Here is a 17,449-nt window from a genome sequence, read left to right as displayed (position 1 = left end):
AGAATGAAAAGTTAAAAAATTCAAAGTTGACTGTAGTGCTAGTACAAACAAGAGGAGATGTAATTAATGTGCTTGATGTAATTTAGCATTATGAGAAAAGTTGTAGAATCATTTCATCAAACACAATGTTATTTAATTATTGGAACAGTAAGACATTTTTCCCCAAGACACTGCATTTAATATGCCTCTACCAAATAAAGCTTGTCATATCTATTCTAGCTCCTATAAATTTTCCTAATCTCTTTCATATGTTTTACCCTTGAATTTTTTCCCTTTCTCTCCTTGCTTCTACATTTCTGCTACGTGACTGCTAATTAAAATGAACCTAACTCAAGGTAGATTTCCTTAAAAGGGCGGGGGGGGGTTGTTCAAAGGAGGACTTCTGCTGGAGAATCAAGCTAATAGAAGTCTTAAGGTCTGAAGCATTCAAATTAAAATAAGCCCCTTGAAATATATCAGTCTGTATTCCCAAAATTACTTCTTTTAATGAAGTGTGCTGCTTCATGGTCACTTGTATTGTGTATTAATGAACTCAGCCAACTACATGCTTTTTTTGAAGATTAGTAAAGTTTTAAAAATAAGCTTTTCCTAAATCGCCATGGTAGTTATTCAAATGTAGACACACATTGTGCCTACACATTTTATAGTAAATGTTATACAACAGAAATTGCATAATTAAAGAAAGAGAAAATTCAATGGTTATATTTTGTTATTTATGTTATTATTGGCTTGTCTGGATGTGACTATCTTCTTTTTAATAAAGCTATTAAAATAATCCATATCTTCTATAGCACAGTCAGAGGTCAATATGTTTGATGAAATCTTATAATATTCAGTATCAAGATCAGTCAAGTCTTGACATAGTAGCATATTTAGTCAGGATAAGGTTGACAGAACAAAAATATGCAAATGGAACATTAACTCATGAGTATGACAACTGTTTACTTTCTTATATTCATATTTGGCAGTACCTATATGATATTTATACATATTTGGACTGTGTATACTCTTATTTTTTGTATACATATAGCTCAACTCAAATAAATTCAATGTGTAAAAGACAACTTTTTGACCGTTAATTATTTCAAGAAATATTTAACAAGTACCTAATTTGTGGTCAGATAATGCTAGGCACTGTAAGTAAAAAGAGGAAAAAAGACAGACAATTCCTGATTGTATGAGCTTCCTGGGATTGCTGTAGCCAATCACCACAAACTAGGCAGCTTAAAAAAACAAAAGTTTATGCTTCCATAGTTCAGGAGTACAGAAATCTGAAATCAAGATGTTGGCAGGGATGCACTACCTTTGGAAGTTCTATTAGAGAATCCTTCCTTGCCTCTTCGAGCTCTGGTGATTGTTGGCATTTCTTGAGTTCTTTGGCTTGTGGCCACATCACTCTAATTCCTGCCTTCATCTGCACATTGCCTTCTCCTTGGTATCTGTCTGACTTAGGGCTGCATCATTGTAATCTCTGTCTCTGTCTTTATATCTCATCTACGTCTTCTCTCTGTGTCTTTTAATCCGTGCATCAAATTCTCCAGTATGTCTTTTATAAGAAGACTTGTGATTGAATTTAGGACCCATAATTTAGGGCAGATAATCTAGAATGACCTCTGCATTTTAAGACCTTCAAATTAATTACATTTGCAATAACCATTTTTCTGAATAAGGTAATGCTCACAGGTTTCAGGGATTGGTACCTGAGCATGTCTTCTTAGGTGCCACCATCCTACCCACTACTGTGTTTAAGAAACTTGCTGATTAATAGAGAATAAACTATCTAAAGAGGTAGTTGATATTCAGACCGATGAGTACCATTATACGGGCAGAAAAAGAAGATCTAACATCAAACTGTTGTATCTAATGCAAACATGGGAGATCAGGAAAGTTTCCCAGAGACCGCTTGATGAAAACTAGAAATTAACCAGGCAAAACTGCAGAGAACATATGTTCAAATTCCAGGGGAAAAAAAGTATGACACTCTCAGGAACCTAAAAGAAGCTCAAAATAGTTGAGGCTTAGGGAGACTTGGTAATGAAATAGTGATCAATCGGATGTGGGTGCATATCAAGAAGACTCGGGGTAAGCTGTATTAAAGAAACCAAGCTTTTATCTGAAGGTGTAAGAGTCCAATAAAGAGATTTAAGAATGGAGTAGCCCGCTCAGTTAAGCACCTTGGATAAACAGCTCTGGCTGCTGTGAGGGTGAACTTGAGAGCAAGCTGGAGGCAGAGTATCCTTCTGAGGGTGTCTCACGGAACTCCAGGAAAGTTTTTAAGGTGATCCCAACTAGGACACTGGTGAGAGGTATAAAGAGATGTGGATGAATTCAAGAGAGACATTGTAGGAAGTACTGCTAGTACAGAAGACCACCGAAAAATGCTGGGGCTAGGGGAATTGACCCCTTGTGCACTCAAAAATCTGCAGAAGTTGCAGTAAGCAGAGATTGAGCCACTGCACTCCAGCCTGGGTGACGGAGGGAGACTCCAGCTAATAAACAAACAGAAAAGGCATGAGGAAAAGACATGTAGTATACTGCATTGTATTTATCAATACCATAAGTTTATTTCATTTGTTTATAAGATGAATTGTCTGAAATAGCAGGCAACTGCAGCTGTGGATTTCCATCTGTGGTACACATCAAACAATTCTACTTTGTCTTGTAATGTCATGACTCTCCTCTGCTTCTTAGAAGTACTTCCAGCATCACCAGTGGCAATTTGGGTCCCATAGTGCTATTCATGGTTGTGGTTTTTACACTAAACATGACCAGAAATATGACAGAATTGTGATATCATGTTTTACTGAGATAGCAATTTACTAGACAGAAGAACTGCTCACTTCTCCAAGTGATTAGCATCACATAGTGTTTTAAGCAGATGCTCCTGATACTTGAACTCACTGTAATAAAAACGAGGAGTGGCCATGAAATTACTGCAGTAGTACAGTATGTATAACAGTTAATTTCATGCAATTATAATCCAATACTGCATCTTATATTTGTTTACATTTCTTTTGATTGTGAATGGTGCCAGGTATGGTCTGTAAGTGTATTATAACTTGTGATAATTTTTTTTTCACTTTTTATAATAGATTTCTGTGTATTTTTATGGTAGCATATGAAATAGACTATTACCTACATATATTTTATGCATTCATAACATAACTTTTTTGAGCCTTGAGAAGAGTGTGACTATGCACCCTGAGTCACAGAGCATGCAGTTGCAACTTCTACGTTTTTCCTGTAAATAATTAAGACCAAACAGTGGCAGCCATAAGATCCCCTTAGATCATTGCCTCTATTCACAGAGTAATAAAGTAATCTTCCTTGTAATGTAGTAGTCTGTAACCAATCAAATAGCTGTGGCATATGCACTAGTCTTGTATGGCAAATGTAACGCTGTTGGACCTTTTTTTTTTTATCTCTGCCTATATAAAGCGTAGCCTTAACTTTTCCACTTTGGAACACTGATTCCATTCATTTGGAGTCTATGTTTCCAGGTGGTTGTTCTCAAGTTTTGCATTTGAATCAACTCTATACTTAATAGTTTCTGAATCTCCCGATGATACTCATCGGTTGACACTCCCGATGAGCATATTTTTAGGAAAAGAACACAAGTAGGAGTCTGTAAAGGACACTTTTAAATGTACGTGAGTATGGGTGTTGGTTGGGAATGGCAGTGAAAACAGAAGAATTAAAATAGGGGTGTGCACCGAGAAGCCTGAATTACCAGCACACGTCACTCTATGTTTTCCTGTTCCACTCTCTTTTCTGTTTTCCAAAAGCTGTTTCTCCAACCCCTTCTCCCCTCAAATCTCCCACCTCACCACCTCTTCTCAGATGAAGAAGATTGTTTTTGGTAGGAGTGTTAATCTATTTTCTAACAAGTAATACGACTAATGATATGCAGCTTTGAAACAACTGCTTAGAGATTGCTGATGGTATTGGCGAAAGGGGTTAATGTACATTAGCAGGAGTCAGATTCAGCCTGAGGTGGGTAGAAATGGAAAGTCAGGAATGGCTCCCCTACCCCCTCCAATAGTGGGAGAAACCTCAGCATGTTTCAATATTATTGTGAGGGATGTTTTGAGAGGAAAAGGCTGAAAATAAATGAATGAGAAGAAAAACAAAATATGTGGACGTTCCTAAAGAAAGTTGTGATTCATAGTCTGGATAGAGGTTCCATATTTATCTTAAAGCTAGGGATGTTTTTCCATAGTAACAGGAGGCAAGTAGAGAATTGGGAAAACACCCATGCAAATGGCAGTGCTTTCTGGTTTGATGACATGAGTCGTGGTTCTCCCCAAATGAAAATCCTATACTCACAGTGAAAAATGAAGGAAGGCTACCTGCTAAGCATGATAAAAGAGGTGGTGGCACGGGAGATTTGAAGAGAGAAAGAAGACTGGAAAAAGCACTTTCCGAAAACCAGGAAGAGAGCTGAATAGGAAAATGTAGAATGATTTTTTTCAGGTAGTTTATGTTTCACTGTGCCAGTTTATACTTTTAACTTATGAAAGATTGTCTCTGTTAAGGTGACACAACTAAGCTATATTTACTTTCCGATTGTCTAGTTTGGAATAAAGTAACAGGTTCCAGCATTACAAACAAACCAGTGACAACAAAGAGCAACAGTGGAAGCCTTGAGCTAAACAATATTTCTCACATCACACACATTGTAACAGTTGGAAATATGGTTATGCTCAACAGAATGTTTTTTATGATGCAAAAGATTCCAGTTTTTGAAGTGTCTCAGCTTTCATCTATTCATTGGGCTAATAATTGATCAAATCAATCCTATGTGAAACTTGTCTTTTAAAGGAAAAGGAGGAAAAGAGAAGGCTCTAAGAAGCCAAGAAGAGGAGAGAAGAGGTGTAAAGTGATAGAGTTGCTTGTGTTTCTGCACTTTTTTTGAACTCTATCTATTGGTTTCCCTGATGCTTATTTTCCTCTCTGTATTTCATATATTAGAACTCAAGATCTTTGTCTTGGAATGCCAAGGATCTTCCAAAAAATGTAATTTCCTTTGGCTTGTGAAAGAAAAGTTAAAAGTTTCTACGTAAGTGAAGAGGGGGGACGATTTCATTACGTAGTTGTTAATCTGACACCATTCTGCTAGGCTATCTAAAAAATGGTAAAATTCACTCGGCTAGGGAACAGAAGCATTTTTATCTTCCCCCACCACTTAGTTTTACACAGCTTTCCATTCCCCTGTCTTTCTGGCCAGCTGGCTTCTTGGAAGCACTAGAAGAGGGCGTGAGAAAGCACTTCCTTCATCAAGTTACTCAACTGTGGTCTCCAACCGCATCATTCTTGATTTTTCCAGTTCTACCTGACTGTTGGATGCAACCAAAACAACCTTAAAACTCAAGTTAGATGAAATAATGAAGTATTCAGCCCTAAAGACATTTTTCTATTATTGTCTTTGGCAACTAGACTGATTTAATGGCACAATTTTAAAAAGATTGTTTTTTCCCTGAGGGCAGAATACATGTTCAGAAATTAACACCATGTAGTGAGAACAGAACTAAAAATACGAGGGGAAAGGTCATCAAAATAGCATTCGTTGCTGATTACATATTCTGGGAAGAGCTACATTCTCTGTTGAAATCTAGTTTGCTTCTGACATGTGGGACCACATGCGACCTTAGTTCAAGTTACAAAATCTTTTAAAATAAGTGCCATATTATTTTCTGTATGGTCTACTCAAGAATTTAAAAAGTGAAAGAAGAAGTTAAACATGATTCAAACACTTTTAAAAACTACTTTAAAAATGCAAAAATATCAAGAGGCATTGATGGATCTAGAAACAAAAAATAAAAATAAAAATGCAAAAGTGTATCCAAAAAGGAAATCATATTCATGATGGTTCATGAAAGAAAGTGTGTGGGAACATGTTTTTTCTCTTTTCCCAATCTTAACTTTCTAGAATTCTAACAAGTAATAATAGGAACATGCTTTTTCTCTTTTTCCAATCTTAATTTTCTAGAATTCTAACAAGTAATAATAGATAACATTTTAAATAGATTAACATGTACAATCCAGTTTTCTAAGCATTTTATGCAGATTAACTTATTAAAGCCTTATACCAGCTAAATCCAGTAGACACTCTTTTTATACTTTTTTTAGAAATGAGAAATCTAAGACATGGGGAAGATAAGTAACTTGATCAAGGTCTTTGAGTAGTTAAATAATGGAACTGGAGCTAACACCAGGGAATCTGGAGCTAGTGTCCATGCCCTTCACCACTATGCATATTGACTTTCTAGTTAAATTATTATATCATTTCTTGTGTTGCAATGATCTAAGATATTTCCGATGTAGTTGTAATATATGGTGAACTTTATATAATCTCAATAGTTGATACTGATAGAAAAATTCCTGACAAGTTTTTTTAATCTCTTTGCATTTGTAATATAAGATAGTACTATTATATATATATATATATATAATGGATTTGTGTTGAGGACTTAAGAGCAGTTTAATACAGTGTCAGAGAAATGTTAGAAGCTCAATAAATGACCTTAAAGTTTATTAATGTGTAGACTTTTATTTTTACTTTTATTATAATCAGTTTATCCTTTTATTATTAATGTATTATCTTAGTATTTTTGGCAACTGAATATTAGTTGCAATAAGTACCACCACCCACCCATCTATCCCCACTTACTATATTATACTTAAGTACACTCTTGCTTGTTTATTCGTTTGTTTCCTTCATGCTCTGTGGCTAGTCATCATCAGCATTTATGTTGACAGGTAGCTTGCTTACTTATTGACAAGGTGGCTGTATGGTTTCCTGACATTTCCTTTCAGTACTATAGCCTTCAATCTTTTTCATAAGATTATATGAACTATAATAAATATCTGATTACCCATCTGTCATCTTTCTAGCTAAGACATCTATTATATATATATATGTGTGTGTGTATATACATATATATATATATATATTTTTTTTTTTAACAGTGTATAGGCTATTTCAGAAATTTTTAATTACTTCTCTAAAGTAGTAAGATATCTGCCTGGGAAAAAAATCTCAGACATTCCTGCCAGGAGAAACATTCCAACTATTAAAAGCACAGACTCTAAATTTACCTTTTAGATAATAACCACTGCTGCTTCTCTTTTTGCTTTATTTCAGTTGACTACCTCCATCCTCCTTGAGACTGTCCCCTTAATCTCTCGGGGCATCAGCCTTCTTCTGACGTGTATCTTACCAACCAGGGTCCCACATCCAGCCATTTACATCGATGCTGACCTCACCAGTATCCTTTATCCATCTTAAAAATATAAGATATTTTAGTTAAATATTTAGTCTTCCCATTTAATCTAGTATAATTTTGTTTAATTTTCTATAATTGTGTGTAACTATAATCAAGAGAATACCAGGAACGAATTATTCAAGCCTAATGATCTTTTGAAACCCTTAAACAATGTGGCTGTTAACATTGCCAATTAGTTTCTCTTTCTATAAATCCAGAGCTCATAGACTCAAATTCTGTCTTTGTGCCTTCCTTACCTGTGAATTCAGTTATACAGAAGAGCCTCTCAATGAATTTGGGGGATGATTAAATACTAAAGATACAAAGGACTTAGAGTGGAACCACCTACAAACATCACACAATAACTTACATATTTTTTACCTCTTCTAAACTCTAAATGATTTGAGCATGTATTTATTGTAAAGCCATGTAATCCAGCCTTATATTAAAGTGTGTATTTGCCTTTCTTAACTAATAGATTCTAAGTTAATTGAAAACAGATTTATGGTTTCATTGCTTATTTCCCTCAGGATCTATCCCAGTGTGGTGCATGTATTGCATATCCAAAAAAATATTGTATCAACAATAAAAGAAAAATTGATAGTAGTAGGTTTTATATATTTTATGATATCTTTATTAGGTGCACACAATATTTAAGGTTACTTACTACCTTCAAATGGATGTTCTAAAAAGTCGAGAAGGTATAGATTGCTATTCGTACAGCTTCCCTCATTATTTACTATGTACCAAGCAATTTAAACATGTAATCCAATTATTTCTCTTAGCTACCCTATTATGAGGTAACTTTTGTGTTTCCATGTGTGGAACTGAGGTTTAAACATGTTAAGTAGCATGCCCAAAATTACATACTTCTGTAAGGGAATGAGGCCAACATACGAACTTGAAGTATCTGAACTCCCCTTTGCTTAATGCAAACTCTATGTAATTTTTATAAGAACTGCCACAATGCAATATGTTTTATCTGTCCTCTAACTCCACTGAAAAAAATGCTAACTCCATAAAGGAGCTGAATGATTTTGAGAGTTTTTATTCTACTTTTTAACTTTTTTTCTCCTGAATAATCCAGTCAAACTCATGACCAAGATTTAAACAGCAACAACAAAAGTAGTTCTCAGTTTCTTGCCTGTAATTAGTAAGAAGAAGAAAAAAAATGCTTATATGTGAGTCATGGGCTTTATTTTTATAGGAAATGAGAGTAGTCACTACAAAGAAATATTGCTTCTCTTTTTTCTTTTTTTTATTAAAAACTTCAACTTTTGGATAGTTTTCAATACAATATATCAAGAACTAGTTTTAGTAATTTTTGTAATAAATAATAATATAAAAAATAAATTAAACTTAACTTATCCTTAAGCATGAAATCCAAAATGTTAAGAAAAATGTCCTTTTAGTTTCTAAAACTCTATTGACTTATTCAACAGTCCTCCCTACTAGATTCAACACATCAGTGACATTGCTCTGCTGTGCTCTCTTGACAATGTCTCTAAAAGAGAAGCCATCTGTAAGTATTTATTAAACAAACACTAATTACCTTAGTAAAGGCAATGATTGTTTATAAACACTTGTGTGTAATAACAATATATGTATCCGTTAAGCCTTGTTATATGCTGTTAAAGATGCTAAGCGTTTAATCCTCATTATAACACTACAAAAAAGGTATTATCACCTTCATTTTATTAATAAGAAAACTGATCTAGGGAAGATCCATAAGTTCTTAAATGTCACAACGTACTAAGCCAGAATTTGTAAGCCCAAATAATTTGATTCTAGAGACTACATGCTGACCTACTAAAAAAGAACAACACTCAGTACTACAGAAATTCTGATATTTCTCCTTAAGTTCAGTTGGATTTTCCAGCTGGGGAAACACGTCAGAAATAAGGGCAAAGGGTTGGGAGTGGGGGCTCATGCTTGCAATCCCAGCACTTTGGGAGGCTGAAGTAGGGGGATCTCTTGACACCAGGAGTTGGAGACCAGCCTGGGTAACATAGTGAGACTCCGTCTCTACAAAAAAAAAAAAAAAATTAAAAAGTTATCCAGGTATCATGGCGCCCGCCTGTGTCCCAGCTACTTGGAAGGCTGAGGCAGGAGGACTGCTTGAGCCCAGGATGGTGAGGCTGCAGTGAGCTACAATTGCACCACTACACTCTAGTCAGGGTGACAGAGTGAGACCTTGTCTTGTGGAAAAATAAATAAATATATGAGGGAAAAGGAAAGGCCACCTACTAAAACTTAGGTGGCATACCTAACAATTTGGTCATTTTCAATATGATGGAAACATTCAAAACTATTATAATTTTCTCCAGATTTCTAGATTTCAAGTATTGAAATCATAGTCCATAAAAATTTGAATACTTGAAATAATTCAAAATTAGCCTTCTTAGTACTTATTGAGAAACCACCAGTCTTTAAGACAGGTGGTAGCTATTATAAGGCTCTATAACAAGCAGAATTGTGTTAATTATATTACATTATAACAGTGACTCTCCTATTTGTAATCTGTGCCATACTAACAGGCTAAATACTCATTGTGAGTTTCACACTTGCTAAGTAGATGTAAGCACTTCTAGAGATGGATGCATTTTCTTTATCTTTCTGCATACTTTTCTAGAATAATTCATTTCAATGGTGCTTCAGATTCTCCTAACTACCTATTGTGGATTCAAAGCAATAGAAAAAACAAAAAGTTATGGAAGTTAAAAATATTGCAGAAAACAAAACAGTTGGGTGAATTTAATTTTTCTTTATAAGTGAAACTATGCATATGGGTATATGTATATGTGTATGTCTGTTGCTAAATGAATTAATAAAACAAATACATTTTATTTGATGGTACCAATAATTCAGTTCACATCTTTTTGTCCTACCACACTGGAAGCAAAAATCTTGGTGGAAACATTGATGTGCTTTACCTTGAATTCATCATTAACCCTAAATATACCTTTATTTGTTCACCCTCTTTTGATGCCATTTTACTTGTTAAGCAGCGACAGACATCAATATATTAGTGAAGAAAGTTAGAGTTAATGATGCCTTAAAGTTTTGTGAATGCTTGTCCTTCTTTACAATCTTTAAATGAACCCTATATAGATATATGTTTGTGTCTATCTAAATACATATTTCCATAGCACACAGGTTTTTTATTTGTTGTTTTTTGCTGTCCATTCAAGCATTACAATTACATTTCGAGATAATTTAGAAATCATTAGCTGTAGAGTGAGGTGATAAGGAGAGCAAGTTTAGGACAGTGTGTCTTTACTGTCATCTTCAGAACCTTCTATTTCTTTGCATATTTGCACCTTTGTTTAATAACAGTAATTTTGTAAACACATACAAATCTGAGCAAAAGAAAAGAACATGGTCTCCTTAGATGGTTTGAAAGATCTGAAGTTTCCAGAGCTAAAACTCTTCCCCATAAGCAAGCCAATCAAGGGAGAAATGGGAATGCATGATGCACCAAACATATCTAATTCTGATTCTATATTCCACTTACATCTTGTGATGTCTTCGTGTAATTTTAAGTTTTATCTCCTCCTGTAATGTTCTTGCTGATGTCCCTTAGCTTGTCTTTCATTTGTGTAAAAATGTTGCAAGGAGAGACATGGCTGCAAACTTTCTAAGGGTTGTCATGGCTACTCCTGGCAAACAAACAAAAAAATTCAATCCTTTCTTCTACACCACTTAAATCACTCAACCTTTCTCACCCTTTTCCTATATATTCCAACTTGATTTGGCTCCTTTCATAGGAAAAACTTATAGGAAGCTAATTGATTCAGCACAGCTTGTCCAACTCAGAAATGAACAGAGGGGAAAAAATCATCTTTCTTTTTTGTTACCAGATTGTGAACAGAAGACTGTTTTACACTCTGTCTCCCATGGGGCAATGTGATGAACTAATCATGTAGTGATCTACCAGGTCACAGCAAATAATTAAGATACTTGTTACAGTGTTCCGTGTGGTGCCACCCTGTAGTGATTCTGAATGGATTTTCCATAAATTCAAGAAAAGGTCCTTTAAAACCCTAATTTCAAATCTACATCTTAGCTAATTAAGAACACTGTGGCTCAAACTAATGTGTCATTTCACATCTAGTGTATTGATAATGTGCCATCCTGAGTGTAGGTGTAAATTTTTCCTCCTGTCCTTAGCTCTTCCAAATTCTAAGGTATTTGCTGAAAAAGGAACACAGACATATTTTACAGCTTTAGTGATCAGCATGATAAAAAATAATGCATAAGACAGTTTGCATACACTGGGCACCAATTACCTGATATTTTCATGTTATAAGACGAGTTTTAAAAGTCACTGGAAAAATATTTTTGTTCAAAAAGAAGGCTCCCCCTGCAGTGTAGGGTTGATTAACATTAGATGAATTAGACAAAGATGCTAAGGGATCCCCTTCAGAGTTATTTTTTTTAATGGAGGTAAAGTCACATATCTGTCAAGCACAGTTTACAAGTGAATCTGACAGAAACAATGCATTACCTCACAATATTTTCCATATATAAGGTGTGATCTCTCAGGACTTTATTCATCTCATTATGTGACAAGCACGAATAGCCCTACTTTAAAAATAGAAATTCTGAAATTCAAATAAATAATAAGATTCCACAATTTCAAAGAGACATAGAGGACCTAGGTTTTTTTTTTTTTTTTTTAATGTGGTAGAAAATCTAGGACAAGATAAGCTTCTAAAATCATTCTGAACAGTTCTAAGAAAGTCTGTTTTAAAATTATAAGATTTTGGCCCTCATTTTTATTTCAAAAATTGCAAGATCCTCTTCATATTCTAAATATTCTTGAATTATTTCTGTAATTAATATTATTTCCAAGTTAGTTGTTAGATTACTATTACCATTACTTTTTTTGGAATTTGGGGTTTTTAAAAATGTATTTAGGAAAAAGTATTTGGTGCCAGGTTTTTTCACATATTCTTGAATAAGTGATTAAGAAAACAGAAACACAATAAGACTGGATATAGTAGTTTTGTTCTAAAGTATAGCATTATTCTATATGTCATCCTAATTCACAGCTTATGACCTAAACATGTAAGTGGTATTTAATTCAAATACAGCTGAAACAAGAGAAGAGGAGCATTTCAAATGTTTAAAAAGAAAAGTGAAGCTAAGAATTACTGTACAGTGATTATATAGCAATCATTCTCAGCTAAATATATTATCAATAGATTCTCTTAATATACATATATATTTCTAAATGACATAAAGGAGATACTTATTTCATCCCAATAACAAAAAAGAGCCAAAATTAAGTCAACTGAGAATAACACATCACAATTATAATAATGTAACAACATCTAAATAAAAATTTTAAAACATTTTATAATTTTTATAAAATCTTAAAATCTCAAAAACTTCATATTTATTTCAGTGACTTGATTTCAAGTTTGCAGAGCCCAGACCATAAAAAGCTTTTAATTGCATTGTGTTATTAAAACTGTTGTATTGATCCTCTTTGGTTTTCTGAGAGCAAAGGAAAAAGAAAAACTTTGAAATAAGTAACTTGGTAATTTTTACATCTTTGTTTCATTTTCTGCAACACAGATGCAGAAAATTTTTAAATATTAGAAAGTTATCTTAAATTTATTTTTAAATGAAGGTCTAGAAAATACAAACTATTAATGTGTAATCAGACAGTAGATTCGAGAAAAAAATCTGTTAAATACTAAATATTGTGAAAATTAATCCACGTGGTTCCCATCAGTGTTTCCTGTTTCATTTCCCTTCATTTTATTTAGTTCAGATTGCAGAATTAGTACAATTTATACTCAATACTAGATAGAAAAATTACTAGTGATATGACCTGCTAAAATATAAATAATGCATATTTTAAAAGTATTAGCCATTCCATAATTTTGAATTTCCATACATTAATTTTTTTTCCCCTGTAACTTTTTCTAATAATTAAACTATTTAAAACAGTGCAAGTTTTTCAGTTCTTATGACCACTACCACGTGATACTTAGAACTAGAACCCCTGGCTGTTTTACACATAAGTGCTGTGAAAATAGTTCACTCATTTGGGCACGTGACTTGTTTGACTAGCATCAGTACTTATTGCTGTCAGTGCTTCGATCTGCACATTATCTTCACCCTCAGCATTTTGCAACTTGGAGAGAAATACGGTAATAAATGGTTTCTAGAGAACATTTAGCAATTAACCATGAAAATGTCCTTTAAAAATTAATTGCTAAATTGAAATAACATATTACCCACTAGCCAAATTATGTTTCAATTTAAAAACCTATGTGTTTAGTCACCTTGCTAACATTGAAATATATATACATTAGCCAAATATTACATCACAATATTAAGCATGTTTGAAAAGTTGCTTTTTATTTGTTCCAATATAAATATTAATTACTTAACTCTTACTTGCCCAAAACTTGCTTATTGAGAACAACATATCCTAATTTTCCTTCTAATTATAATAAATAATAGAATAAAACCAATGAGAACTGTTTCTACTTTACAATGAATTCTTTCAGTAAGTAATCAATTAATTTCTACCTTTTAAATTTTATATTTTAATCTATAAAAAGTATTAGTTTTAAAACTGTTATTTAGGTAATATTAAAGTAGATGATTGACTTTCATTTTAGGGCTTATTTTCTTTCCCACTTGGTTTCAAAGCCTTTGCATAGGGTTATTAAATTGGAAGGTCATACAATATCCATCAATCTCAGTTATTTATTCTACAGTCTATGAAACTTCTCTTGCCACCCCATGTCTTTTATACCCATTACTTGATTACCTGAAATTAAGTATCATTTGCACTACAGAAGAACCAGAAATAAGGAAACAGTCTTAATTATAATAATGACAGATCAGAGGGTTAAACTGTCACAGTATTTTTTTTATGCTGCTAGACAAACAATTTTCTCATTCAGGGTCAAAATTAATAGAGCCAATGTGAAAGTTGTAAGAATCTCATTAATAAAATTAATTAGTGTTTTATGTTAGCTATACCAGCAAATACTTCAGATGGTTATTGCTAATTGAATTAGCAAATTTCAAGAAAAAAATAATTTTGCCTTTCTTATTTTACCAACATGGAATGGAGATTTTACACAATAGCATATTGACTACTAAAGTCACTAAAATCCTGTTTTACATCAAGGGTTGAATGATGTAAATAAGAACAAAAAAAGTTTCACATCCAAAGTGTCCATCTTCTTTTTTTCACTGGAATGACAAAACAGAATATACTTCAAACCAAAGTTGAATTCCTATTAGAAAGGATAATAAATATTAACAACTAAATGAAAATATGTCAACATTTATCCTCAAAATAACAATCCACTGAAAATCCTTGGACAACTCATTCTCTTTAAAGTTTAGAGACTGGTAATGACTTTTTGTCATGATGAAAAGCAGATTACCTCTTTATGTTTCACAACCAACCACTGTGCAAAAAGAAAATGAAACTTCATTAAGTATAAGAGCAAATATTTAACGGCCATTACTATATATTGCTGTTTTCCAGGAATGGACTACTTCAACATTTTCTATGTGTGGAAAGTACAGAGTGTTCATGGGTGATGACCCTTGAAAATAAGAATATTAATATTCCAAGGCGATGCACAGGACTAACTGAAACAGTGGTATATCAATATCATGAAGAAGGCTGCATTCTGTTGTTAAAAGTTAATTATGGAAGCTATTTTATTTATTAATAAACAAAGAGTTCCACAACATTGATTTTCATCAACATTTTGGGAAGTCTCGTTTTCATTATTGTTCACTTGGGAACACAGTTATTTTGGTTGATGTTAAGTCATGAGGTATATACATACTAATGAGTAACATATTAAGTAGAAAGAAAACATATTATACTACATATCTTTAGTGTGGGTGTTTCCAATATGACAGCAAGCTGTTAGCAACATACTGTTATCAAGCGACTGTGAAACAGAATGAACATCCTTAATAACTCTGCCTGTGTACCCCATGGCAGCACCTTAGCAACAGGGGAGACCAAAGAGAGACTTTAAGTTTCGACAGGGTAAAAAGCTGTTGCTAAGCACAATTTACAACCAAAATACTGAAAAGTGTAGCTTGATTTTTAAAGAACCACTTCACAATCTTAATGATTTAGTTGGCCTCGTTCACCCGAACATAGACTTGCATGCCCAATGGAAACCAAAAACCTATCCTTGTCACTAAACTTGCACCAAACCCACTCCCACCTCCATAGCTAAACAGTTACCTTTCATCCACCTCAAGTCAAAATCAACCTAAGACCAATGGTGAAAGATTATCTTCTTTTCTTCTTGACCTCTCTTATACTTCTTTACTAGTTGTACACGTCACGATGTCACTGGCTGCAATCTTAAAACAGCTACCTGCTTAAACCCCAAAGTCTCTAAAGTCTTGTAATAATCAGCTTTGTCAAGACTTGGGGGAAAACCCAAGGCGATCCCACACCGGGTTTCTGGAGTCCCCGCACCAGTATCACTGCCTTACCAATCCGTCTGTGATCTTTCTCTGGGTGGCACTTACCTGCTGCTCCCCGGGTTCCGCTGACTTCACCAGGTGCTTATCCTTGTACAGAGACCAGAGACCAATGTTAGGCAGGAAAATTAAAGCCACCGTGAATAACAAAGTCATCTGCAGAAATCTCTTCTGTTTCCTCTTCATTGCAAATGGTAACAGAGAAGAAAAGTTAAAGGAGGTGGCTCCCTGACTGCTTCTTGTGTTTAGTGTCAAATTCCTTTCCTCTCCCCTGCGAAGCACCAGAAACTGAGAAGCTACAAACTTTTGTTGCGTGCTCAGCACCAATCTGCACGATTCAGAGGGAGTTGGCCATCTGCAGAACAAACGCACAGTTACTTTCCCCCCAGAAAACTATGACGAAGGCATTATCTATTGGCTTAGAAATAAATGACTTGACTGAGGAAATCATTAAGCTCATTGACCTCCATTAATATAAAGCAATGGAGTAAATATGGTCGTTTCATTGACTAAAGGTAAGTTACGAAAAAGTCAACAGCATGCTAGATACTTGGGTAAATGCGAGTTTTTGTTGCTGCTGTTGTTTTCGCCCCCCACCCCCTTAGTGTAGTAGGGCTTGGTCGGGGTGGAGCGGGTTAGGAGAGAGAACTGAGAGGAACTGGCTCAACCCCTTCAAGTGTCAGGAAGAAAAGTGTCCGCTTTTGACATTGGAACAGCGTCACCTTCCTCGTCTTCCCTGAACATCTTTTCCAGTGCTCCCCTTGGGATAACCCACCTGAACTCAAGTTCAACTCCCTCCGGAGCCAGCTTGCCTGCGGGCTCCACCGGGATGCAGGGACTCCACCGGGATCCAGGCAGAACTCTGGTTCGGCTGGAGGTCCACGAACTCCTGGACCTTCGCGCGCTGTCTACACGCTCCTCTGCAGGCAGAGGCTGGGAGCCCCGGGAACCTGGTGGAAAGGAGGCTACAGATGTCAGCGGAGTCCAGCCAGGAAGTGGTGGCGCCGCGACGTCCCTTCCTCGCGCGGTCCTAGGAATGCGATCCTCTGAGAAGTGAGCACTCTGCCCATCAATCTCGTCCCTTCCCCCGGTGACGCTCTCACGCTCCGCTGTTCATGTTACCATTCTTTTCCGGCAACTGAACGAACCCACAGGACCATCACGAGCACCTAAAGGGCAATATCTTTTAATCTGCTCTTCTCGTAAAGGGGATGGAGGCGGAGAAACCGAAGTCTGTGCTGGGCTTGGAAGCGGGCGAGGGCGCTGCGAGGAGGAGCGGAAGGCGGAGATGCGCCGCGGCTGCACCCGGCCGCCCGCACCCCACTCCCCGGCGCCTGCCTTCCGCGGAGACGTAGCTGGTGTCTGCCACGTGCGGGAGCCCGGAGCCCGGGAAGGGAGGGCGGGCCGCCTGGCGGGGGTGGGCAATGCCGCCCGGCCTCCAGACGCTATATAAACAGACCCGGACGCGAAGCAGCGGCGGAGGGCGAGCGTGACGCTGGAGGAGGAGTGGGAGCTCCCAGCCTGCGCGGGTCCTCTCTTTCCCTGCCAGGGCTTTTCCGGGTAATCTGGGACCGACAGGGATGCCAGTACCCCGTCATCTCACCCAAAGGGCGCCAGGCCAGAGATTCCAGGGGAAAAGTCGTCGGCTGCAGGCGGGTGTCCCAGGAATTCCTCCATGGTGCCGGCTGGAG

General features: G+C 35.9%; 1 protein-coding gene across 1 annotated transcript in view; it reads right to left on the bottom strand.

Annotated features, from left to right (window-relative positions):
- The window catches only part of GALNTL6 (polypeptide N-acetylgalactosaminyltransferase like 6), a 1,202,623-nt gene extending 1,185,498 nt beyond the window's left edge, over positions 1-17,125 (bottom strand). Inside the window, exons 1-2 of the mRNA XM_015451034.4 lie at positions 16,534-17,125; positions 15,807-16,113 (exon numbers count right to left, since the gene is read on the bottom strand). Coding sequence (XP_015306520.2) covers positions 15,807-15,944 — 138 coding nt within the window. The 5' untranslated portion in view covers positions 15,945-16,113; positions 16,534-17,125. The remainder of the gene's footprint in view (positions 1-15,806; positions 16,114-16,533) is intronic.
- Positions 17,126-17,449: the final 324 nt, after the last annotated feature.

Source organism: Macaca fascicularis, chromosome 5 (assembly GCF_037993035.2).
Source record: "Macaca fascicularis isolate 582-1 chromosome 5, T2T-MFA8v1.1".
In the NCBI taxonomy this organism is placed as follows: Eukaryota; Metazoa; Chordata; class Mammalia; order Primates; family Cercopithecidae; genus Macaca; species Macaca fascicularis.
Note: the sequence above shows the minus strand (reverse complement) of the source record. Positions and strands in the feature narration are given on the sequence as shown.